This window comes from Biomphalaria glabrata, chromosome 9, assembly GCF_947242115.1.
Source record: "Biomphalaria glabrata chromosome 9, xgBioGlab47.1, whole genome shotgun sequence".
Lineage (NCBI taxonomy): Eukaryota > Metazoa > Mollusca > Gastropoda > Planorbidae > Biomphalaria > Biomphalaria glabrata.
Window position 1 is genome coordinate 16,234,920 of NC_074719.1, and position 27,819 is coordinate 16,262,738.

The 27,819-nt window shown below is 34.1% G+C and overlaps 2 protein-coding genes across 3 annotated transcripts; both read left to right on the top strand.

Annotated features, from left to right (window-relative positions):
• The first annotated feature begins 3,565 nt into the window (after positions 1–3,565).
• LOC129928029 (uncharacterized) lies at positions 3,566–27,819 on the top strand. The gene is made up of 3 exons (XM_056039920.1): positions 3,566–3,726; positions 18,970–19,114; positions 27,262–27,819. The coding sequence occupies exons 1-3, from the start codon at positions 3,632–3,634 to the stop codon at positions 27,817–27,819; spliced, it is 798 nt and encodes a 265-aa protein (XP_055895895.1). The 5' UTR covers positions 3,566–3,631.
• On the top strand, positions 3,720–11,973 carry LOC129928030 (uncharacterized). 2 transcript variants are annotated; one of them, XM_056039921.1, is made up of 3 exons: positions 3,720–3,994; positions 11,045–11,098; positions 11,387–11,973. In XM_056039921.1, the coding sequence occupies exons 1-3, from the start codon at positions 3,899–3,901 to the stop codon at positions 11,942–11,944; spliced, it is 708 nt and encodes a 235-aa protein (XP_055895896.1). In that variant the 5' UTR covers positions 3,720–3,898; the 3' UTR covers positions 11,945–11,973. The 2 variants fall into 2 exon arrangements, with proteins under 2 accessions (XP_055895896.1, XP_055895897.1); XM_056039922.1 differs by lacking the exon at positions 11,045–11,098.

The following is a 27,819-nucleotide window of genomic DNA, read 5'->3' on the forward strand; positions in this document are numbered from 1 at the left end:
TATTGCTCATCTTTCATATAGCATGCCTTGTGCGCTTTGGTCAAATTTTTTTTTTTTAGGGGGGGGGGGAGGAGGAAGGTAGCGGGCCAAGATGCCTGGTAGGATTTCAACCTGGGACCATAGAAACGACAGTTTCGAGCACATATCACACGACCAGGCAGCCATCCATAGTTGGCAATATATGCGTTTGCGAAATAATCCAAATTATTGAAACTTTTTTTTTACAATTACGCGTATTCTTGTAACAAGAATGACACGAAAAATACTTTTAGAAAAACAAAGCTTATATTAAGCGTACTTCTATCAATTACTTTGGATCAGTCTCAGGCTTCTCAAGCTTACGCGGTAACGACTCTACTAGGGAGACTCTATGAACTTGGAAGATTGTAAAGTTTTCTATTCTATGGCCTCCTTCAGTCGCGAAGCGACTAAGGATCATCTCGGTGAGATGAATGCCTGGGCATTAGCTGTGGTGGGAACGATGTCGCCCACACATCAGTTTCCCCCTCTCCACGCAGCTGATGTTTCCAAAGGAACGGCAGTGCCGATACAGTTTGGGGTCAGCGGCGTCGCAGGTTCTGCCAGAGTGTAGCACTGGGTGCTGCAAACTGCCTTATGGTCGCCATCTCCAGATTTTTCCACAGGGTTGACTTCCTAAGCCTTTCCCATGATTGGATATAGCTGCAAGGCAACAGAGGTTTGAATTCATGTTTGTGTTCAATAAGACTGAGGAGACTAATTCAGCTTATACCATCACTTCAGTCAAATACTATTGCATTCCCTTGTTGAGATAAGAAAGGATTTTTTTACCAATAGTTAATTAACTAATTGATTAATTTTTTTATTGATTCTTGTGTTGTCAGGTAAAAGAAATAAATGTGCGAAATTTCAGCTTGCTCCGATATTGTGTGTCGGAAGAAATAGCGTGTACAAACTTTTGGCCAGACAGACAGAGTGTGTTGATATAACCTTTGTAAAAAGCCATGTTAGCTAAAATTAAAGTATTAAAAATAAGCTAAGTTATAATTTAATTTAAATGTAAACAAAAATACATACATAATTCTAGATACTAACTTTATAATAAAAATAACCGCCCTTCCTTAAAAAAAAAAATCCTAAATACTATCTTCGACTATTTATCGGCTACTCAATTTACTATCAAAATATTTGACAGGCTTTATGTTGCTTTTTCAGCCGAAGCCTTTTTTTTTTCAACCTGCGCATAGTACCACTGTTCTAATTAGACTTTTGACCTTTGAATTCTATTAGCATGTAAATTACCTTTACCCTGCAATAATAACAACAAATATAGTTGCTCATACATTTCTGTTTGTTTCTATAACTTTGTACTTTATAGTTCACAAATTAGGATTAACAAACATCCGGGAAAACGAGGACATGTCTTCTTTTTAGCTTCTTGTCCTCCCTTCTAAAGTGTAAGACTGTCCGTCCAGCTTATACTCTGTTGTTTACTTCAATTGCATATACCATTTATCTATGTAGGCCTACCCATGTATCCATGTATGTATTTATCTATCTGTCTGTCTTTCTGTCTTTTTATTTTTCATTTTGTTTTACATATGAGCCTAATGTTATATATTTTTAATGCCTTATGTTAGATATTAACATAGTCGTAGGCTAATAGAAAAAATAAAAAAATAGAATGGAAAACAAATTACCTGAAGTTTAAACATAAAGATTTCAACTGACAGTTTTAAAGAGAACATAATATAGCGTATGTATTATGAGGCTGAGTGGATAAGGGTCTCGGGTTTAAATCCTGGTGAAGATTGGGATTTAGAGATTCTGACCCCGGAGTCCAATCTATTCTAATGAGTACACGACATTAGTTGAGGACAAGTAAAGGTGGTTAGTCGTTGTGCTGGCCACATGGCACCCTCGTTAAGTGTAAGCCCCAGAAAAAAGATGAGCTTTATATCATAGAATGCAAGGCCTGAAAATGTATTTTTTATATTGGAAAACGTATAAGCCTATGTATTTATTCCAAAATTTCAAATCCAAAAACGAAATATCTTTTTTACCATTACATCAAATTGACAAGATATTTACGCAGTTACAATGAATTAAATATCATCTAGTTTAATTCATTGATAATTTAATGGTTTATTAATCTAAATATAAAGTCATATTAACAAAACAGTTTCAGATATTCAATTAAAAACAACATTAAGTATAAAATAACTAAAAATGATGACACAATTACTTTTCTAATTGGTTTTCATTTCTTCAGAACTTATTTACATTTCTTGTTGTTTTTCTTTTTTTTTTATTTTTAATCCTAAAGTTATCCAAGTCTTCATTGTGGAAAAAAAAACATGTTAAAAGGCGCTTTACTCGGACACAGACATTGCTTGAAATAGAGTGTTCATTTGAAATATATATTGTTTGTGGTCATGTGACGTCAATGTCGGTGGTTACGTTACAGTTGTCTACTCTTTTTTATTTTTGTAATTAACTATAAAAAAAAAATTTCTCAGATGTTCTATTTAACGAAGTATTCAAAAGGCGCCAGGAAGACTTAGGCCTTCTTAAGTTTTGTGCTTAGTCTATGCCCATGTGGGACCAACACACAATGTGACCATTCTATCTTGCCCATTCTTTTGTTTTCCTTTTGTTTTGTTTTTGTTTGCGCGCACTCTGCTTTTCCCATGTGTCTAATTCTTTTATTTCTCTCAATGTGTACACTGGTCACATGCGTCTCCCGGGCAACGCTTCTCAGCCAGGTAAATGTAGACGGTCATTATAGGAGCCGATTAAGTGCGGGGTTACTCTCTGGGGTGCACTGCTTGTGGATACCTATTTTTTTTAATAAATATATTAAATTTTATAATAAAATTTTAAAAAAAGATACGTTAGTTTTAGTAACTCTAACAACCCATATAATTTTGTTCATTTAGATTTTAAGAAATTTCCATTGTTTCGATCAAAATAATTCGCACTGAAAGTATTTATCAAAAAAAAAAAAAGAAGAACACACAAGTTCAATGTTATTTAACCTTAAATACAAATAGTAAAATATGCATCCTCTGTTTAAGACCATCAACTCAAGATTACATTAAGAAACTATAGAATAAATGTGCAATTAGAACATAGAAATAGAATGGGTTGCTTGAATCAGCCAGAAAACAATAAAAACATTTTTAAAATACTTTTAAAAAACAAAGCTTATATTAAGTGTAATTGTATCAATTAGTTTGGATCAGTCATCGAATTAAATTTGCAACAGATCTAGACTAACAATAATAAATCTATGCGATTAGAAATATTTTAACCAACTGTTTTTGTTTAGCGCCATATGTTTCTTAAATACATTGACCTATTTGAATACATGCATTTCTTTTCGTAAGCATTGGTATAAAATGACTCGCTAATTAAATTATAGAAACGAAGAGAATTCTACGATCAGATATTAACAAAAATTCAAGACGTAGGTAGCATCACTGCACCCATTGGCGGAAATAGAAGGGTTAGACACGTGGAAAGAAAGACTTGTAAGAGTTTGGGCTACACTCCAAAAACAAAATGGAAAACAAAAGACTGGTCAAGGTCGTTGGTCACTTTGTTAATGCGCCCCCACATTGGTTCAGACCAGATGTAAGCGCACAACACTATGACCCACGATAAGACAAATGAACCTTTGTCTTCGCCCGCGTGGCGTAATTCTTTCATTCTTCGTTCAACAGAACATCTGGGAAATTTAATTTGGTACGTAACCAAATAAATAATTAAGAACCAAAGCAGTCACATGACCATCATTGACATCACACTAGCGTATAAATATAGGGCGTAAACGTATTACATTCGTAAGTTAATTCTCTATTTCAAGCTATCTGTGTATCTCTGTGCAAAGCGCTTCTTAGGGACTGTTCAATTCACCATGAAAACTTGGATCACTTTAGGATTAATAAAAAAGAGAGTGAACAAAAAATGTAAATATGTTTATGTTCTCAAGAGAGGAAAACCAATTAAAAAGGTAATTACGGTAAAGCTTTTTTATATTTTTCTTGTAACTTTAAAGTAGTGAGCACATGGGCGTAGCCAGGATTTTATGTGTGCGATTGCACGTAATTAATCTTTACTACATTCCGACTCTACATTCTTTCGGAAGACGTTTATTGTACCATAGAATAGGTTCTTCAGGGTGTTAGTGGAAAGACAGTAGACACCCCGCCCTTTACAGCCAGGTGGTATTATCTGGTGTGTTTTTTTTTTTTAATAAACTCGAAATTTGGTGTTTGTAGTTTGCTTTAGAAATATATTGAAGAGGGTTTTTTTAATCTTCAAAACCCTCTACATTTTTAAAAAATTCAAAACCCTCTGGATGGGGTTTTAAACTCAAAGCCCACCTTGTCTACGCTTATAGAATTTTGGAAACTGTAAATTGCTTTAATTTTATATCGAAGAGGTGGATTTTAGCTTCAAAACACTCTTGAAGGTGGTTTTAACTTAAAGCTCTATGAAGGGGGGTTGAATTTAAAGCCAACAGGATGTTGTTTTTTTTCTATAAAAACATCCGGAACAACTTTTTATAGATGCTTAAAACTATTGCAATGTATTGGGAGGAAAATGAAAGGTTAATTCAGATTTTCAATAGCTTTTAATTCTTTTTTAAAAATCTAAACGTGACAGACAGATCAACAGACAAAACGAACAAAAGTAAGCGGCTTTTATCCTGATGGATGCACTAAAGAGAAATAAATAAAATCTGATTATGTAGGAGTTTTTGGGGCTGTCCCCCTCTATACAAAATTTGTGCATAAAAGGTCGATTTTAAAAAGTGTGCTTGAAATTTACTTACAACGTGCATGCTTAGCCTTATAAAGAAACATAAATGTTTTCTTTTAGTTTTATTGGCTAGTGTACTAGTACAAAAATACAATTAACTATTTTTTATATTTGTCGTGAACATTTTTGTACATTTTATAAATATATTTTAATTAGTTTATATATATACCTACTGAAAATACACACAAAATATATTTCTTTGTTAAGATATAATAAACATAATCTCCATTACATTTATGTATTATTTTAGAATTAGTTTATTTTTATGAAAACATCGCTTGCATACTTAATTTTTCTAAACTAAATATCTCTTTTCTAGTTTTTAAGATCTGAGTTTGACGGACGGACATTTTGCACAAATCTAATAGTGACTTTTCCCCTTACGGGGTCCGCTAAAAATAAAATTTCAGCTAATAGCACGTGTAACTTACAGGTTATTAATTAGTTTGTTTCATACCAATACAGAAACATTCTATTATTATTTACAGATATGACTAAATAGGTCGGGATTTGTCTACTTAAATAATTGTACACATTATTTCTCCCATACCCATTCATGAATCAAGTTGAAACTTTAAACAATTATTTATGTTAACCACTAGCGGATCCAGAAATTTCCCTAACCCTAACGCCCAATAAACTCTAACCCTATGCATAAACGTGCTTACAAACTATCTTACAGCATATATAAATATATATAAATATATATATATATATATATATATATATATATATATATATAATATATTATATATATATACATATATATATAGGAGAATAAAATAAAGTGGTATTTCTCAACCTTCGGCGACAATATACACAGCCATGTTGAGGCCTTTCTCTTGCAAGCTCGGGGGTCTAGGTGAGCGCTGTAAGCTTCTCCAGAGGAGTTCGGGGCAAAGTTCCGTCGCCAAAAGCTTTTTTTTTTTTTTTTTTTTGCTGCAGAAACGCATTCTCCTGACATCTACAACTTATTATTCATCAGTGAGGTTCCGGCCGAAGCGCCGACGTCAAAAGCGTTTTCTTGCATTCTTTACTGCAGAAACGCATTCTCCTGACATCTACAGCTTATTATTCATCAGTGAGGTTTGGACCGAAGCCACGACGCCAAAAGCGTTCTCTTGCATTCTTCACTGCAGAAACGCATTCTCTTGACATCTTCAGCTCATTATTCATCCTATTATTAAGGATCTTTTGAATAATGTTGATATGAATTTATAGGCCCTTAATACATTGCAAATAAAACCGATTTGTTACTTGAAAAGATAAGATACCCCACAAATTTAGATTAAGGGTTTGAGGATCACCACCAAAAAAAAAATAATTATTCGATAAATAATATTCAAGAAGGCGTGGTGGCTGAGCGGTAAAGCGCTTGACTTCCGAATCGAGATCCGGGGTTCGAATCCTGGTGAAGACTGGTGTTTTTAATTTCTGGATTTTTGGGCGCCTCTGAGTCCACCCAGACATTAGTTGGGGAAAAGTAAAGGCGGTTGGTCGTTGTGCTGGCCACATGACTCCCTCGTTAACCGTAGGCCACAAAATCAGATGACATTTACATCATCTGCCCTCTAGACCACAAGGTCTGAAAGGGGAACTTTCCTTTTTTTACTAGTATGTTGGCCGTTTTAGTGGGGGGGGGGGGGGGGGGCAAATGCATCTACTGCCCTTCCAACCTAAACCCTTTGAGGGGGGAGGGCGGTCCTACTTTAATTTGAAATTATAGTTTGTGAGCAAAATTAGTTGAATTACAATATTTTTTTTATTATGTCACTACACTTCTGGTATCTTAGCCTATTTGTTGAGGTGGGGGGCGGGCGATTGCTTTTGCTGCCCTCCCTACACTAGCCGAATGGGGAGGCGGTCCTATGTCTATGGAGAAATCATAGTTTTTGAACAAAAGTAGTTGATTATCTATATCATAAAAGCTACATAATGATGATTTAACCCAGGGGTTTTTAACCTGTGGGTCGCGACTCTCTTTGGGGTCGACTGACCATCTCTCAGGGGTCGCTTAAGTCCATCAAAATTATGGATTTTTTGTCCATTCTAACATGTTAAACTTGTCACATACTACTTTTTTTTTATTTGAACTTACAAAATCTAAATATATTGTTACTCGGGGATAGATGTTGCGGACAACTGAATCAGAATTTTTTTCGTACATTTTAATTATCCAGCTGATATGTTTGTATATATATATATATATATATATATATATATATATATATATATATATATATATATATATTGTGTTAGAACAATATTGAGGCCAGTAATTACCTAAATCATTTATAACTTTTCATCAAACGAAGCGACCAATCCGTAATATATGGACTAAACAATGTACGTTTTAAAAAGGTTGAATAAGGCATCCATAAATTTAAATTTTAATACATAAACTTTGTTTATAAATCAACAACAGATTGGACACCATGAACATCTGATGAACTCCAAATGGTAGCTGGAGAGGAAAGCATGGGCCTCTCGTGGTTCTCTGGTAAGAAACTCGTGCTGAACGTAGTTTCTCATAGCTCCCTCATGCAGTTCAAGTGACACTTCAGTTGTCTCCCCGCTGCTCTTGTACACTTTTGTCAGACATGCACCACTTTTCCTGTGCCTTCCCCATTAGTTTAAGCAGGAATAAAAAAAACATCAACTCCTCAGTATGTCATTTGTAAAAAAATTAATATTTACATGCTTCAATTTTATCTTCTCTCTATGAGGAAAATGACTTTGAACCAAGCAAACAAATAAAATAATAATTGCTTTCAAAGAATGTGCATGTTTGTGGACGAAATATCATCCTACTTTCCAAATGGACTTCACATCCTATTTACACTTGCCAGAAATCCAATGAAAGTCAAAGTTAAAGATGTTCAAGAGACAGAAATAGTTGAACAGCGAAACATTTCTCTTTAATTACACACGTCTGGATCAAGCGGTTGCAGTCATGTTCTGATTTGTGTGTGTTGCACCTTCTTCTTCCATTTACAATAATATCTTTTTTTTTCCCGAAACAGCCTGTTAAAGATCAAGTTTAAATACAGAAAATTGTCACACATGTGTGTGGAATGTGAATATGAAATACAAATGTAAATAAATGCACGTCATAAACAAATTATTTCATTGATTTGTAATTGGAGAAATGAATATTTCAAGAATATAATGACATTTTGTACTGTGATTAAACATTAAGCGTTTCCAATGCAAATCAGATATTTACATTAGGCCTCCAATTATAATTCTGTAACATCATACTTATAACCAAAAATAATTTACTGTTGGGGGTCGCGAAAAGTGAGGAATTGGAAAGGGTGGTCGACGAGCTTAAAATATTGAGAACCGCCGATTTAACCCATTTGTATATTATGTCGCACGCACACTCTGATCTCAAATTTTATCATTAGATAATATAACATGAAAAATGATTGTACCAGATTGGATGGGGTGATACTAAGACTAAAACTGCTTTATTGATCCTTACGGAATATTGTTGTGATTACAAGGACTCTTTTCTCATATATAGACAACACAACAGAAAATACACATAAATGCAACAGACACAATATAAAGAGTTCATTCAGCGACTACACACAGGCATCTTGGTGCTTTTCATGTTTCCTGATCAACGAGTGGCGGTGATATAGTCTGACCGAATGAGGCACGAACGAGTTTTTGTATCGCTCTGCTCTTGTTTTGATAGACATCAGTCGCCCACTTCGCGACGACCTGGCGTAGTTCTGATGGAGCGAGTGGCCGTTGTCTTCCAAGATTTTTTCGATTTTCCTTTTAGACACTTTTGTTCAAAAAGTTCCTTTAAATATGGTAATTTTTGATGCCCTTTAGACGTCGCAACAGTTTAGATGAAGCGTTGCTTTGCCAACAAGTTATTCATCTGATTTTGTATAGTCGCGCCGTAAAAAGTATCTAGGATCTTCTTGTTTAGTTTAAAGCTATTGAGTTTGTATAGAAAAAAGAGTCGCAGGCATGTTTTCTTTGTCAGAGTTCCAAGGTGGTCTTCCCATGAAAGTTTGTTGTTAATGATAACGCCTAGATATTTATATGCTTTTACTTGTTCTATAGATGTCGTGTTTAATTGCAGTTCACGTATAGTTTGTTTTTTCTTTCTGAAATCTATAATAAGTTCTTTAGTTTTTGTGACATTGTTACATACATGCAATCGCCTTCCGCCCATCGAACAAACTAATACTTTTTTCATTTTGTATTTGCAAAACTAAAAAAAAATGTGACTAATATAATTTATATATATATATATATATATATATATATATATATCATTTATATATGCTATAAATTTAATTCTTTTATTGATTCGCACCACCCCCTATTCTTTTATGCCAAATGCAATCTTTAGCGGAAATTATAAAAAGGAGCGAGGATTAACGTTTTCACACTACCGTCCTCTCCCCCTTCCAGATGAAAAGATGAAGTTTTAAAACAGAATAGTCAAATATGGCGATTTAGTTTATGTCATTGCATATGAATTTATCTTAGATATTTTAAGACTTTGTTTTGGAAAATTTAGAATTCATACGAAATTTTTCAATAGAAGAGAAACAATTCAGATGAGTTCTGACATCAACTGCAGAAGGGATATTTTATTTTGGGGGCGGTGTGGGGGGGGGGAGAGAAGTTGAAGATAAGGGTAGGGGAAACACTTGAGTTGAGTTCTGAAACCAAATATTAATTTCGTCGACATCTTTTTTCAAACCTTAACTCATACTGATAATTTTCCGCTGTATAAAAAAATGAGAAAATAATTTCCTATTTAATCTTCAATTTAGATTAGAATCTAATTGGTTCACCTAATTTCTTCTTCCACTTCCAAAATGTTTTTTTTTTTGCTTTGAATTATAATTCTGTAACAAAACAAAGTTATAAACATGCCTACAAACATGGTGGGAAGCGTGGTCGAGAGGCTAAGTGCGCTTTAACTTGGCTTGTCTTGGCTACATAGAAGGGGGCTCGAGCTTCGACACCCTACTCGGGCAGAGTTGCGTTTACTGAGCGCCTAAAGGCAGCACGGAAAACAAACTCCTAGATACCCCCTCCCCTCCACCGGTCCACAAATGAGATTGGACCAAAGCGCTCTGAGCATGCTATAAGCATGAAAGTAGCGCTATATAAAAGCTATAATAATACAAACAAATTTCTTTTTTATTTTTTTATTTTTTTTTTTGCGGCGATCCTCAAAGTCGTAATCTAAATATGTTGGTTATCTTATTTTTTCAATAACAAATCGGTTGTATTTGCGATGTATTAAGGGCCTGTAAATTTATATTAGAATATTTTTCAAGTAAAACATTATTCAAATGTCCTTTTTTAATAGGATGAATAATGAGCTGTAGATGTCAGTAGAATGCGTTTCTGCAGTGAAGAATGCAAGAAAACGATTTTGGCGTCCAGGCTTCGTCTTAACACGACTGGTTGTTTTTTTCGCCGAATGTTGAGAAACACTGATTTGTAAAAACATTCTTATATATATATATATATATATATATATATATATATATATATATATATATATATATATATATATATATATATATATATATATATGTTTAATGCGCGTATATGCTTAGGTTAGGGTTTACTGGGCTTTAGGCTTAGGGTTTTTTATCCGCTAGTTGCTGTGACCTACATATTTTTTAAAACATCAAGGCAAGCATGACCTTTGTCCACCGGTGGTCGATTAAGAGTTTTCTTTTCGTCTGTCCTCGGCAGCCGATTTTGTTTTGGTCTCAAGTGAGTGACCTCCAGCTGTCAGGTGCTCTCTTCTATGTCAGCTTAGGCAAGTTGACGCCTAAGCTGGTCTTTGAAGCTTTTCCTTGGGGCACCTCTGTTACGTCGACTACCTTTTAGCTCACCAAAAAAAGACTGCCTTTTGCATACGTTTGTCCCCCACACAGGACACGTGTCCTGCCCAGCGTAAATGTCGGACCATAAGAAGTTCATCTATGCTGTCCATTCCGGCGTTCGCAAGGACATCGCTGTTTGTAGTTCGGTCTTGCCACCGTATGTCCATGAAGGAGCGCAAGCATCTTTGGTGAAAGTGCTCAAGAAGTCTTAGTTGCTTTCTATATATTACCCATGACTCAGATCTATATAGAAAGGATATCCAATATAAGTTACTGTGAAAATGTGTTTACCCGATTTGTTAAAAAGTTTTGTTATTAAATAGAGATACAATTAGGTACTTTTTCTCTATTTTTAGGGCCTTGTGGTTGTGAGATGGAAATTTAATATACACTACGGTTTTCGCCATGATGTAAGGCACTTTTATGCCAAGTTTCATTAATTTATATATATGTGTGTATTCGATTTGAAAATGTTAAATGCATAATGATGCAATAATTCCTTTTTGCGCTTCCATGTATTAAGTTAAATACTTCATTCAGAAATCTGTTTCGTTATAACGCCTGTAATTTTACATTTTTTTAAGATGAAGAAAAAAGTATCTTAATAGTTCGAATCAAATGTCACTTTAAGTGTTTTCTTCCTTACATTTATTAAAATGTTTTTCGTAAATAACTAAAAGTAGTTTTTTTAATTGCAGAGATCGATTTTCAGGAACTCAAAACCAATATTTGTCAAAGATTTTTTGGATCAAAAACTAAAAAATCCTTTGACTCAGAGAATCAATTTTCTTCATGGAATATGTCTGGTTTTATTAAACAGTTTTGGTTACTGCACAAAGTTTATATTAGACGAGTTAAAAGATTACTGCAGAAACGATGACAGTCTAGAAATTAGTAGACTTAAAGATGCACTTTTGGAACAGTACGATGATCTTTACTTTCTGAATTCTACAGTTCAAGCTTTCCACGACTTAGGCTGTAACAAGGAAGATATCGAAAATGGTGTTTTCGGTTGTTACAAAGCTGCAAAAAATTTGAATGACCTTGACAGTGTATCACGTTGTCCATGTTCAAATCCCATTTACTTTCATTACAACAGAAAGATGGAAAATTGCCTCACCAAACACAATGCTGCCTTCCGTTCCAAATATTTATCAAGTCGTCAAATTCTTCGGAACCAAAGAACTTTTTTTCTTACCTTACAGAAGTGTTCTTATTCCCTTTCTGATATCAATACGAAGCAATATGATGATTGAAAATGGAAGGCAAAAGATTAAAATAAAAGTTCAAGATATTTATTTTTATTTTCTTTCTTTTATTCAGTGTCTGTTAAAAGTATAAAGGTATATAAAAGGCGGTGTGCATAATGTATCAGGAATTAGCATAATATGAAAGACATAACATTAAAAACAGCATAAATTAATGAAAAAAAAACGTATAACAATGTTTCAACTAAAATGTATATTATACCATATAAAAGCCTATATATATAGATTCCCGGTCACTTCATCCCCGGTCACTTCATCCCCGGTCATTTCATCCCCTGATATTTTTATCATCTGATCATTTTTATCTAACACATTGTAATTTTAAAAATCATGAAATGAGCAATATTTAATGTATTCATTTTTTTATTTAAATGACAAAATTGTAACACGTTAATGTTTAAAAGGAATTAAAGCAAAACTTATACAGGCGACATGATATCACGAGGATGGGTGAACTCCGCCTTTGTTAGAAAAAAATAAAATCTTATTTCAAGACTAAAAATGACGCGCCCATTTTCAAGAAAGAGCGATTGAAAAATAAAATAAAGTGAAACATTGTCGTACTTTCACCACACCTTGGCCTTTCATGATAAGTTATCAGCTGCACGGTCATAATTATTGTAATCGCACTTCTATCTCTCAAAAGATTTCCACTACTTGCACCACACCTTGGCCTTTGATGATAAGTTATCAGTGGCATGATCATAATTATTCTAATCGCACTTCTATCTCTCGAATGATTTTTTACTACTTCCACCAAACGTTGGCCTTCGATCATGATAATATTATGATATTACAACCCATACATCCAATAGAAGCGCTATAGCTAAGTACACACCCAGATTTACAATATAATATAAGATTTCTCATTAAGAAAACAAAAGTGCAAGAGGAAACACTATAAACGCTTTAGTAACAAGTCATAAAATGTCAAAAAGCATTCTACATAATCATATTTATATATAAAATATTTAATTGGGGATGAAATGACCGGGGATGAAGTGACCAGGGGATGAAGTGACAAGGGGATGAAGTGACCAGGGGATGAAGTGACCGGGAATGAAATGACCGGGGATGAAATGACCGATGATGAAATGATATATTGTATATTGTTATGACTTTGCCATGCGCATCGCCATCCAAGATAGTGCAGAAAGAAAGTGCACATTATCTGTGACTAAACAAGTCTGATGTTGACATTAGGCGAAGCTTGGTTGGGGGGGGGGGAAAAGGGGGGCCCTAATGTCCAAACAAACTCTGGGTCCCTGTTTGAGGAGGGGCCCAAAATGAGTGTCCAAAATTTGTTTTTACATTAAATATTGCGCCATTATCTCATGTCATGTGTTCAAAATGCAGGGCCTCCTAAAGAGGTCAAGCCGGGCTTCCAAATCCTTAGCTACACCACTGTATTATAAACATATTTCTATGTCCAAAAAACAGGGTGCCTTATAGGGTGTTTTAAACAATCTTGTATTTTAATGCTTTAAAAGTGCCTGTTGAATCTTTCCAAATTAAATTGTAAAAATATATAAAAATAAATTATATAAAATATGTAGCATGCAGAGACTCACAGATTATAAATAGCAGACTTTTCCTCTTAATGAAATGATCGTTTATTCCTTATGCACAACATTAAGACTACACTCAGGTAGTAAAAATTAAATTTCAACATAATTATTTGTGACATATACATGTAACATCATCAAATAGAATATCCACATAGACACTACAAAACAAAGCAAATGGAATCCAAATATTAAAAAAAAAAAAGAAAATTATCATGCACTATGAGGACTTTGTAAATATTTCTAACTGAACGCAATACTTTAAAAATATTTCTAACTGAAGGCAACATTGTCTTTGGTGAGACATTCTTTCATCTTTCTGTAGTAGTGAAAATAAATGTCATTTCTACATGGACAATGTGAAACGTCCTGGTCATTCAAGAGATCTTCGTCCTCGAATGAATTGAACATTTCTTTGTCGCGTTCTTCTTTTGTACTGACATAGCGGGTGAGTTGTTCTACTAATGAGTTCAATGTGTAAAGATTATTCCTTTGCAATATAACCTTTTGTTTAATCCTCATGAGATCAACATCCTAATTCTCTCCACAATACTCCACTATTTCTCTTGATATAAACTCACTACAGTACAGTGCGCATGCCAAGTGCGCTTTGGTCCTATTTTTTTTTTGGGGGGGTGGAGGTAGCGGGCCAAGATGCCTGGCAGGATTTCAACCTGGGACCATCGAAACGACCGTTTCTAGCACATATCACACGACCACCAGGCAGCCATCCATAGTTGCCCATATGCGTTTGCGAAATAATCCAAATTATTAAAACTTTTTTTTTACAATGACGCGTATTCTTGTAACAAGAATGACATGAAAAATACTTTAAAAAAAAAACAAAGCTTATATTAAGCGTACTTGTAACAATTACTTTGGATAAGTCATGCAGAGCTTCCGCTACCTATTATGCAATGTGTGCATTGCACGCAGGCGGCCAAATCATTATTACAAGGTTACCTTTTCATTAAAAAAAATTTTTAGTTTCAAAAAAAAATTACTCAAATATTTTAATATTTTATATTAACTCTAATTATTGGATACATTTGTAGGCACCTCCAAATCCACCTATGTCAGATGCAACCAATTAAAGAATGCACGATTTTGAAAAGCAGCCCTAGCAATCCTTTATAAAACGAATTATTATCAGCAATTTTTTGCTTTTAAAGGATTCACAAATAGTTTATTTGACACCACACGCAAAAGGGTATATGTATTAATAAATACCTGCAATTTCAAAATTTCAGTGAAATAGAAAATAAAATCCTTGAAATCGTACAAGCACACAAATACTTTCACAAATATAATACACCAAATACGTCTCATACGTCTTTTTCTTAAATATCTCATGTTGCAATTAAATACGTGAACATTTTCTAGGGTTTCGGCCAATTACTGAAACAACTGGAGAAAGACTTTGTAACTTCGATGTAAAAAAAAAAATACAAAAACATAAATAAAACATCTAAGAGAACATGCGGGATATAACAACGGTTCGAATATGAAAGGTAAAAATTGAATGATCTGAAAAAAATGGATTTAAATCAACCAACGTTTTTGGTACAGTGTCCAGCTCAGTCGTAATACATTTCCTTTGAAGAAAAAAAAAGGGAGCGGCATTTTTTTATTTCACACGCAGACGGCCACAATCCTTTCTGCGGCCTTGCAGTCATGTAATTAAACTTGTAATAGATCTAGTTATCTAGACTAACAATAAAAAAAAAGCATTATTGAAAAAAAAGACAACGACCTGAATTCATACTTGTGAGTTAAAGCCTTCTCAGGCTTCTCAAGCTAACGCGGTAACGACTCTACTAGGGAGACTCTATGAACATGAAAGATTGTAAAGTTATGTATTAAATTGTTTCTATTTCACGTTTGTGTTTAATAAGACTGAGGGAACTAATTCAGCTTATAACATCACTTCAATCAAATATTATTTCATTCCCTTGTTAAGATACCAAAGAAAAGATTTTTTTACCAATAGTTAATTAACGAATTGATTAATTTTTTTATTGATTCTTGTATTGTCAGGTAAAGAAAATAAATGTGCGAAATTTCAACTTGTTCCGATATTGTGTGTCGGGAGAAATAGCGTGTACAAACTTTTGGCTAGACAGAGTGTGTTGATAGAAGCTTTGTAAAAAACCATGTTAGCTAAAATTAAAGTATTAAAAATAAACTAAGTTATAATTTAATTTTAATGTAAACAAAAATATATACATAATTCTAGATACTAACGTGATAATAGAAATAACCGCCCTTCGTAAAAGAAAAATCCTAAATATTATCTTTGACTCTATATAGGCTACTCAAATTAATATCGAAATATTTGATAGGCTTTATGTTGCTTTTTCAGCCGAAGCCTTTTTTTTTTCAACCTGCGCATAGTACCACTGTTCTAATTAGACTTTTGATCCTTGAATTCTATTAGCATTTAAATTACATTTACCCTGCAATAATAACAACAAATATAGTTGCTCATATATTTCTGTTTGTTTCTATAACTTTATACTTTATAGTTCACAAATTAGGATTAACAGATATCTGGGAAAACGAGGACATGTCTTCTTTTGAGCTTCGTGTCCTCCCTCCTAAAGTGTAAGACTGTCCGTCCAGCATATACTCTGTTGTTTACTTCAATTGCATATACCATTTATCTATGCATCTTTGTAGGCCTACCCATGTATGTATGTATGTATGTGTGTATGTATGTATGTATGTATGTATGTATGTATGTATGTATCTATGTATGTATGTATGTATGCATGTATGTATGTATGTATGTATATATGTATGTATGTGTGTGTGTATGTCTGTGTCTGTCTGTGTGTGTGTGTCTGTGTGTTTGTGTCTGTCTGTCTTTTTATTTTCCATTTTGCTTTACATATGAGCCTAATGTTATATATTTTTTAATCCCTTTTGTTGGATGTTAACATAGTCGTAGGCTAATGAACATTATGGATAGCAAGCTGATAAAATATCAAAAAGAAAAATAGAATGGAAAACAAATTACCTGAAGTTTAAACATAAAGATTTCAACTGACAGTTTTAAAGAGAACATAATATAGCTTATGTATTATGAGGAGTGGCGGCTGAGTGTATAGGGGTCTAGGGTTCAAATCCTGGTGAAGATTGGGATTTAGAAATTCTGCCCCCGGAGTCCAATCTATTCTAATGAGTACACGACATTAGTTGAGGACAAGTAAAGGTGGTTAGTCGTTGTGCTGGCCACATGGCACCCTCGTTAAGTGTAAGCCCCAGAAAAAAGATGAGCTTTATATCATAGATTGCAAGGCCTGAAAATGTATTTTTTAAAATGGAAAACGTATAAGCCTATGTATTTATTCCAAAATTTCAAATCCAAAACAAAATATCTTTTTTTACCATTACATCAAATTGACAAGATATTTACGCAGTTACAATGAATTAAATATCATCTAGTTTAACTCATTGATAATTTAATAGTTTATTAATCAAAATAGTAATCATTTTAACAAAACTGTTTCAGATATGCAATTAAAACAACTTTAAGTATAAAATAACTAGAAAATCATGACACAATTACTTTTCTAATTGGTTTTCATTTCTTCAGAACTTATTTACATCTCTTGTTGTTTTTCTTTTTTTTTTTAATTAATCCTAAAGTTATCCAAGTCTTCATTGTGGAAAAAAAAACATGTTAAAAGGCGCTTTACTCGGATACAGACATTGCTTGAAATAGAGTGTTCATTTAAAATATATAATGTTTGTGGTCATGTGACGTCAATGTCAAATAGATACGTGACAGTTGTCTACTCTTTTTTTTTTAAATTAACTATAAAAAAAATTCCCAGATGTTCTATTTAACGAAGTATTCAAAAGGCGCCAGGAAGACTTAGGCCTTCTTAAGTTTTGTGCTTAGTCTATGCCCATGTGGGACCAACACACAATGTGACCATTCTATCTTGCCCATTCTTTTGTTTTCCTTTTGTTTTGTTTTTGTTTGCGCGCGCACTCTGCTGTTCCCATGTGTCTAATCTTTTTGTTTCTCTCAATGTGTACACTGGTCACATGCGTCTCCCGGGCAACGCTTCTCAGCCAGGTAAATGTAGACGGTCATTATTGGAGCCGATTAAGCCAATAGGGAAGCAAGAAAATACCCTAAAAATAGTGTTCATAGTGCTGACGGGGGTATTAGAAAACCCCAAACAGTCTTGTCACAATTATATCGGACACAGCTTCCGTTGACCTAGAGTCCGAAACTCAACTAAAATCAAAATTTGATTTCTTGAATGCTGTTGATAGGGAGATACTAGAAGTGTCTGTTTACAGATATTTAATTAGCCAGTCAAATTACTGCGCCCCCCTCGTTTCCCAAAGAAAAGGTAGACATGGGGTGACCAAACTGAAAAAAAAAAAGTATTTTACCGTATGGGACTGATTAGACTTTTTTTCCCACTCTTAATTTTTCATTTCATTTATATCAATTTACATTACAAAAATGATTTATTAAAACTCTTTCAGATACGTTAGTTTTAGATTTTTGTTCATTTAGATTTTAAGAAAACTCCATTGTTTCGATCAAAATAATTCGCACTGAAAGTATTTACCAATAAAAAGAAGAACACACAAGGTCAATGTTATTTAACCTTAAATACAAATAGTAGAATATGCATCCTCTGTTTAAGACCATTAACTCAAGATTACATTAAGAAACTATATAATAAATGTGCAATTAAAGCATAGAAATAGAATGGGTTGCTTGAATCAGCCAGGAAACACGAAAACACATTTTTAAAATACTTTAAATAAACAAAGCTATATTAAGTGTAATTGTATCAATTAGTTTGGATCAGTCATCGAATTAAATTTGATACAGATCTAGACTAACAATAATAAATGTATGCAAGAAGCAATTAAAAATATTTTAACCAACTGTTTTTGTTTAGCGCCATATGTTTCTTAAATACATTGATCTATTTGAATACATGCATTTCTTTTCGTAAGCATTGGTACAAAATGACTGTCGCTAATTAAATTATAGAAACGAAGAGAATTCTACGATCAGATATTAACAAAAATTCAAGACGTAGGTAGCACCACTGCACCCATTGGCGGAAATAGAAGGGTTAGACACGTGGAAAGAAAGACTTGTAAGAGTTTGGGCTACACTCCAAAAGCAAAATGGAAAACAAAAGACTGGTCAAGGTCGTTGGTCACTTTGTTTGTGCGCCCACCACATTGGCTGAGACCAGATGTGATATGACACATGAACGCAACACCTTTGTCTTCCCCTGCGTGGTGTAATTCTTTAAGCAGAACATCTGGGAAATTTAATTTGGTACGTAACCAAATAAATAATTAAGAATAACCAAAGCAGTCACATGACCAACACTGACGTCACACGAGCGAATATAGGTCCTATATGTATATTACATTCGTAAGTTAATTCTCTATTTCAAGCTGTCTGTATCTCTGTGCAAAGCGCTTCTTAGAGACTGTTCAATTCACCATGAAAACTTGGATCACTTTAGGATTAATAAAAAAGAGAGTGAACAAAAAATGTAAATATGTTTATGTTCTCAAGAGAGGAAAACCAATTAAAAAGGTAATTACGGCAAAGCTTTTTCTATTTTTCTTGTAACTTTAAAGTGGTGAGCACATGGGCGTAGCCAGGATTTTATGTGTGCGATTGCACGTAATATATTTTTATTACATTCCGACCCTCATTCTTTCGGAAGACGTTTTTCAGGGAGTTAGTGGAAAGACAGTAGACACCCCGCCCTTTCCAGCCAGGTGGTATTATCTGGAGTTTTTTTTTTTAAAGCTCTCGAAATTTGGTGTTTCTAGTTTGCTTTATAATAATATTGAATATTCTAACTTCAAAACTCTCTGTATGTTTTTTTTTTACTCTGGAAACTTTTAAACTAAAAGCCCCTTGGAACTGGTTGTTTTTTTAACTCAACCCGCCTCCCCCCTGGCCACGCTTATAGAAATTTGGATAATGTAGTTTGCTTTAGTTTATATCGAAGAAGTTAATTTGAGCTTCAAAATCCTCTTTAGGTGGTTTTTAACTTATATCCCTCTGGAGAGGATTTTAACTTAAAGCCCTCTGGATGGGGATTTTCAAAAAAGAACATCCGGAAAAAAACTATTATAAATAATTAAAAACTATTGCAATGTTTTGGGAGGAGAATAAAAGGTTAAATCAGATTTTTCAAAACTTTTAAGTCTTTTTTTTTAATCTAAACGTGACAGACAGACCAAAAGACAAAATGAAGAAAAGTAAGCGTATTGATGCAGCACTAAAGAGAAATAAATAAAATTTGATAGTGAAAATTTCACTTTCGGCTGTCATACTGCACACGAAAGTGCTATATAAATGGTCGATTTTTAAAAGTGTACATACAAAAAGCAATCTAAGCCTTTATAAACAAACATAAATGTTTTCTTTAAATTTTAGCAGCTAGTGTACTAAAATAATACAGTTAACTAATTTTTATATTTGTTGAGAACAATTCTTGTATATTTTAGAAATACATTTTAATTAGGATATAAGCCTACTGAAAATATAATATATATATATATATATTTCTTTGTTCAGATATTGTAAACATAACCTCCCTTACATTTATGTATTGTTTTAGAATTGGTATATTTTTATGAAAACATCGCTTATAAACTAAATATCTTTCTTCTAGTTTTTTGAGATTTGAGTTTGACAGACGGACATTTTACACAAACCTAATAGTGACTTTTCACCTTAAGTGGTCCGCTAAAAATGTAACTTCGTCAATTTATTACAGGTTATTTATTAGTTTGTTCCATACCAATACGGAAATTAATGTATCATTTTTTTTACAGATGTGGCTAAATATGTCGGGATTTGTTTCCTTAAATAATTGTACACTTTATTTCTCCCATACCTATTTTTGAATGAAGTTGAAACTTTAAACAATAATTTTTTTAACTAACAAAACATGAATTAATTAAAAAATTAACCAATTAGTCCTATAATAATTGTTAAATATTTTGTTTGATACATAAAAATACCTTTTACATTCTTGAAAGATATAGTTATAAGTGAGGAGTTCTAACAGTTAGATAACCTTTTTTTTCATTTTCTTTTATGCTGTAAAATAAATGGCCGGTGCGTATCTCATAACAATAGTAAATGAAAATGGGTTATTGTTTTTTATTGGCTTTTTGTATGTAAAAATATTTTCTTATCTTATCTTATATAATACAGACGTTACTTTAAAAAAGAAGATGATTACGTCCTCGCGTCATGCATTTAGTCATGAATATTAACCAATGACTTAAATTCTGCTAAGTCACTGGTTTCCAGACTAGCTCAGGCAACCCATACCATGCTCTAATAGCACTAGGGAAGAAGGATGTAGATATACAACTTATCCATTACGTAATTATTTAAACTATGAAACATCTATGTCTTGGACATCTTGATATCTTTAAATGAAGCCCATTGCGGTTTGTCTTGTCATTTTATCTCGGTGGGTTTTTTTTTCGTCCTCCAAAAGGGGGAAAGACCCAATTAGTTTTGTGAAAACGAAAAAATGAAATTTTTAAAATCAAGTATGCAAGCAGTTTTTTAATAAAAAATACACCATTTCTACAACTATTCACTATTAATAGTAAACAAACGCGGGAGGCTATTTAGTAAGGGAGAGCATTCAGCCAAATATATAATTCTCTTCTTCCCTCAACAGTTTCGACGAGAAGAAGAAGTAAAGGAAAGATCACTCTCTTATTTCTGCGTATAGAATTATCCCATGAAAAAACATACAAGAGACGGGGGAGGAGAACAATTAAGTCACCCGTCACAAAATAGTAATGCTGGACCGTTGTGACCAAGAAAGATCACTCTTTTTTTATTTTTACCTCACATAAAAAAGAGGGGGTGGGGGTGTGGAACAAGTAATCATTATCCTTATACATTCTATAAACTTTACTATATTTATGTGTGCATTTATTTTTTACACACGTCAATATCTGGTGTCATTAAAATAGTTGAATTTTTTTCTGTAGCTTTGTTTTGATTTTGCCCCTTCGTATTGCCCTTTGTTTCCTAACCATGATCACCTCTTCACATATATTTTGTGGAGTCAACAGTCTTTCAATGTAGTCGACATTCCTGCATCAGGTAACAGTTTATTTCTAGCAGTCTTCATATTTCTGGGACAATGTCATCGACGAAACTGTAGCTCTTGAACTTCGTAAGATGGCGGTCGCATATGTTGAAGTGGCCCTAAGGCCGGCCCTGCAAAATAACGGCGTATGCTACACCGCCGGTCGTCCAGTTTACAATATTTTTAAACAGTATAAGGGTTTTTTTTTGTTACAAAATATTTTTTTTTTACAATTGTATTGCTAAGTTCTGTAAGTTCTGTCCTACTAACCACTACGTAGAATGCATATAAGTGGAAAAAATTCAAACAATAATTATAAAGTATTTTTTTTTATATTATCACGTGAACTGCAATACACATTTGTGCAACAAACACTGAATAAAGAAAAGGGAGAATTTTTTTTTATTTTATTATACACAGAAATGTTTTTAAGCGCCTCCCCCCCCCCTTCCGAAAGGGGAAAAGACGCTATTAGTTTTGTGTGAAAAATCTCTCTGTCCGTCCAGTTTCGATCTCGTAAACTAGAAATGATGATGAAAATCCGACATCTTAATATTTTAGTCCATTTAAAGTTCCGATGCAACAGCTAATTTTTATTTATTATTTTTTTTTTTTTTTTTATAAAAGCGAAAAATCTCATTTTTAAAATCACTTATGCAAGCAGTTTTTTTTCATAAAAATACACCACTTTTACAAATATTCACTATTCACTATATATATTATATAACCACTATAACCACTATAAATATTCACCATTAATAGTAACAAACACGAGAGGCTCTTGCGATTTGCCATATTTTTAATACATTATGCCAATAGTTTTAGATTTTTTGTCAAATTTTTTTTTTTTACATTTGTATTACTAAGTTATGTAAGTTCTGTCATACTAACTACTACATTTACCCCAAAATAATGCTAACTTTTTTTTAAGAGAAAAAATCTATTTTGTATACATATAAGTTGGACATAATTTAAAACAACAATTAATAAGTAGTTTTTCATATTATCGCGTGAACCGCAGCGCTATGCAGCAGCCATAGAACGCTTAACTAAAGGATTTTTTTTTGGAGGATTTTAATAAGAGATTGACTATATCCAAAACAATAAGATCAATTATATATTCATTACAAGACATCAGTTAGGCCAGGTTCACATTTAACTTCACTTTCACATATCCTTTGCTGTGCTGGACCGGTGGGGCACCACACAAGATCTGTCAACTTTCTTTCTCCATTCTTCTCTGTCATTTGTTTTTGTTATAATTTAATTCTGATGTTCTTTCTGAAAATATTGATTCCTGCCTTTTTACCCGCATGGGTGGACAACTTCGGGGGCCGATTTTGAGTTTGTGTTTCCACACAAACTGTCTTTGTAACCTTGTTTTCTTGTTTTCCTTTATAAAACAACTAGATCAGTTAGATAATCATTATATTACATTAAATAGACCAGGTTCAGTCCGAATTTCTCCTTCACTTTCACATATCCCTTTGTCTGCTAGACCGTTGGGGCACCACATAAGATCTGTCTACCTTCTTTCTCCGTTGTTCTCTGCCATTAGCCTAACAATTTAATTCTGATATTCTTTCTTTCTGAAAATATTAAAGCTTGCTTTTTACCTGCCTGGTTGGACCACTTTGGGGGTCAATTTTGAGTTGTTGTTGTTTTTAGCGAGGAGTAGAAAATAAGAAACGTGGTTTTACATTTGAGAATCAAGTCTTAAAGACATAAACCTAGATCACCTTTGCCTTCACCTATCGCTTAGTCTGTTGAACCGTTGGGACACCACGCAAGATCTGTCGACCGTCTTTCTCCATTCCTTTGTCTTTTGCCTTGGATAGAACCTCTTTCAATGGCACGCAGTCCATTGTTTTTATATGTTGTCTTCCAATCACTATCTCTGTCTGCCTCTTTTTTCTTTTTTCCTGGTACTTTTCCCTGTAGGAAGGTCTTTGCGAGCCCTAAAGACCTTCTAATATGGCCATATATTTTAAGTTTACGGTTGTTGTATTTTTTTTATAATAGCTAGCAGGTCATCGTGAGGTCCAATAGTTGTAATATCCCTTGTCTCTAATCTCTTGGTTTGCGACAAGGTCTATAAATGTGATACCCAGAATCCTTCTGTAGCATCTTAATTCCATTAGAAGGATCTTCCTCTCTAAATCTGCAGTGAAAATTTAGGCACTGGAAATTTAGGCACCTGGAAATGTAGACAACGATAAATTAAGCACTTTTTGACAATGAGGAAAATTAGACACTCATTAATAGCGACATTAATTTTGAAGATAATTAAAAACTTTAACATATATTTTATCCTCATGCTATGAATTATCAATGACGTTATCAAAAATAGCAACTATAACAAATTTCTAACTGCATTCCCATGATAAAAAAGTAAAGCTGACAAAACGGGAAAAAATGACAATCATGAGAATGCGGGACAAATCACATTATATAATATAAATATGAGGGTAGATAAAGGTAGCCTTAATCCCCTTTACACAAGCACACCATAAGGGTTAAGGCTTATGGGAAAATTGTACATTTATCGTCGAAAATACCTGATCCGACTGCTTATCAATCTTTTGCTTTATATATTATGGTCGGAGTGAAAGCTGTTTTGGTAACATTTACTACTTTACCCTCAAAGTTAACTTTATATTTACTAAGGATTTATATTTGGGTTAATTTTACATCAGTGACGGGTAGCGACATAATATATATTAAATATTTTTAAAATGTTAACAATTAATCTAAAGGGTTGGTGGCGGAGGTGAAACAGTAAGAAGGGGTTCGTCTTTATCTTGTCGTAAACTTACTCTTATATAAAAGCTACTTTTGCATTTCTTATTAATTAGTCTTGAAAATGTACAGGTTGTGAGAAAATATAAATGCTATTGAGTAATCAGATTAAATTTTTAAAATTGTATTATTTTTTTAGCCAGATATGACCCACGTCAAGCGGGCCTTAGTATGGATATTACTGATCTACTAGATTGAATTAAAATTGGAGAATGTTCTTTTCACATTTTTATTTTATTTTGACACGAAAATAAATGTAAAGTATGAAAATTGGTTTACCCGTTCAGCCGACATGTTCATATATATATATATATATATATATATATATATAGAGAGAGAGAGAGAGAGAGAGAGAGTCTATATATATATATATCATGGGCGTAGCCAGGATTTTTATTCGGGGAGGGTTTTGGGGGGGGGATCCCCCCCCCCCGACCCCCCCTCCCCGCGGAAAAAAAATATATATGTGTGTGTATGTGTACATAATTAATCTTTATTACATTCTGACCCTTTCGGAAGACGTTTATTGTTTATTGTAGACTCCCCGCCCTTGCTAGTAAGGGGGTCTGGGGGAGATCGCAGCGCTCCCCCAGCGCGGGGCGAAGCCCCGCCGCCGAGCACTATTTCTGGTATTGAAATCCAACAAAATGCATATTCTGAGGTATCTACACTGCATTTTCCTGCTATTAAAAAGTTTTATTTTAAAAACCTAATGTGCTATTCTTACTGACTTAGACCCTCTCGCGCCGTTCGGCGCATTTTCCGGCAAGCTGTTTCCGCAACTCTTATTTTGCGTAATTCATTTTGTGTGAGAACTTGTCCCGCAAAACCTCATGCGACGCTCTGTCCGTGACCTCCGTCGAAGGCGCCGCTCTGTCACAACCTTACTAAGGATTCGACTCCCAGTTCGGCATATGATTTCTTTGATTTAGACCCGATCTCTATGACTGACTCCTAAAATCTGTCTTAGCCATCTTTGTTGAGACACATTTAATGATTTTCAATTTCGGCAGAAGACTATACACACTTTATTAATGGAGCCCAAGCCACTGGTAGAAATTTGTAACCTTTCTTGACTACGCTCTTTGAATTACATGCCTGTATTTCGCTTTAGATTTATATCGAAAAAGAAAAGTTTTTTGTCAAATCATCTGTTGAGGGGTTTTAAACTAAGAAATCTCTGGAGTTTTTTTGTTTTGTTTTTAATTCAAAACCCCATTTAGCTACGATCTTAGAATTTGGTGACTGTAGTTTGCTTTAAAATAATATTGAAGAGAGAGTTTTTCAGCTCTAAACGCTCTGTATGGGAATTTTAAACTCAAAACCATCTGGAGGGGTTTTAAACTTTAAAGAAAAAGCCATCTGGAGGAGGGGGATTTAAACTCAAAACCCCTTTGGCTACGCTCATAGATTTTTGAGTGTGTAATTTGCTTTTTTTTTTTTTATATTGAAGAGGTACTTTTTAGCTTCAAACCCCAACTGGAGGGGGGGTTAAACTCAAAACCCCTTTGGCTACGCTCATAGAATTTTGAGTGTGTAATTTGCTTTTTTTATATTGAAGATGGGGTTTATCGTAATTTTGGAGGGGGGGGGGGGGGGTTAAAATCAAAATCTTCCTCAACTGTGCTGTTGGAATTTGGGGATTGTTGTTTGCATTTTTTTTGTTTTGTTTTATAGAAGAGGGGTATTTAACTGCAAAAACCTCAGGTAGGGGGTTTAAAATTCAAAACCCTCTGTAGGGGGGTTTTAAACTCAAAGCCCCCTGGTAGAGGGATTTGTATCTCAAAACTCCCTGATAGGGTTTTTTAAAATCTCAAAACCCCCTGGTAGGGGGATTTAAACTCAAAACTCCCTGGTAGAGGGTATTTAACTCAAAACTGCCTCGGCTGTGCTGTGGTAAGTGATGATTTAGTATTAAAATCTCACCTAAAATAAACAAAATGAAATAAAAAATCAATCACTTAATTCCGTTCCCCCCACCCCCTGCGAGGGGGGGATTTCATTTCGGGGGGGGGGGTTGAACCCCAAGAACCCCCCCCTGGCTACGCCCATGATATATATATATATATAAAAGGCTTGAATCGAGTCCGAAGCTAAATGCAGTATCTCTCGTGGCAACGCAACCCCAGCTGTGACCTACATATTTGTCACATCCAAGGGAAGTATGACCCTTCTCCACCGGTGGTCGATTAAGAGTTTTCTTTTCGTCTCTACTCGGAAGCGGATTTTCTTTTGGTTTCAAGTGATTGACCTCAAGCTGTCTCGTTCTAAAGCCGCATGCAGCCAGGTGCTCTCTTCTATGTCAGCTTAGGCAAGTTGGCACTGAAGTGGCTTTAAAGCATTTCCTTGGGGCACCTCTGTTACGTCGAGCATCTTTAATTAAGCTCACCAAAAAAGACTGCCTTTGGCATACGTTAGTCTCCCATACGGGATACGTGCCCTGCCCAGCGTAAATGTCGGACCATAAGAAGATCATCTATACTGTCCATACCGGGGTTTGCAAGAACATCGCTGTTTGTTGTTCGGTCTTGCCACCGTATGTCCATGAAGGAGCGAAAGCACCTTTGGTGAAAGTGCTCAAGTAGTCTTAGTTGCTTTCTGTATAGGGGTAGGCCTACCCATATCTAAGATCTATATAGAAAGGATATCCAATTTAAGTTACTGTGAAAACATGTTTGCATTTTTTAAGATGAAGAAAAAAGTATCTTGATAGTTTAAATCACATGTCACTTTAAGTCTTCTCTTCCTTACATTTATTAAAATGTTTTTCGTAAATAACTAAAAGTAATTTTTTTTTATATTGCAGAGATCGATTATTAAGAACTCAAAACCAATATTTGTCAAAGATTTTTTGGATCGAAAACTAAAGAATCCTTTGACACACAGAATCAATTTTCTTCATGGAATTTATCTGGTTTTAAACAGGAGTCATGGTTACTGTACAGATTTTATATTAGAAGAGTTGAAAGATTACTGCAGAAACGATGACAGTCTAGAAATTAGTAGACTTAAAGATGCACTTATGAAACAGAGCGATGATCTTTACGATCTGCATTCTATAGTTCAAGACTTCCACGACTTAGGCTGTAACAAGAAAGGTATCAATAATGGAGTTTTCGGATGTTACAAAGCTGCAAACATTTTGAATGACCTTGTAAATGTATCACGTTGTCCATGTTCAAATCCCATTTACTTTCATTACAACAGAAAGATGGAAAATTGCCTCACCAAACACAATGCTGCCTTCAGTTCCAAATATTTACCAAGCCCTCAAATTCTTCGGAACCAGAGAACTTTTGTTCTTACCTTACAGAAATGTTTTAATGCCCTTTCTGATATCAATATGAAGCAATATGATGATTGA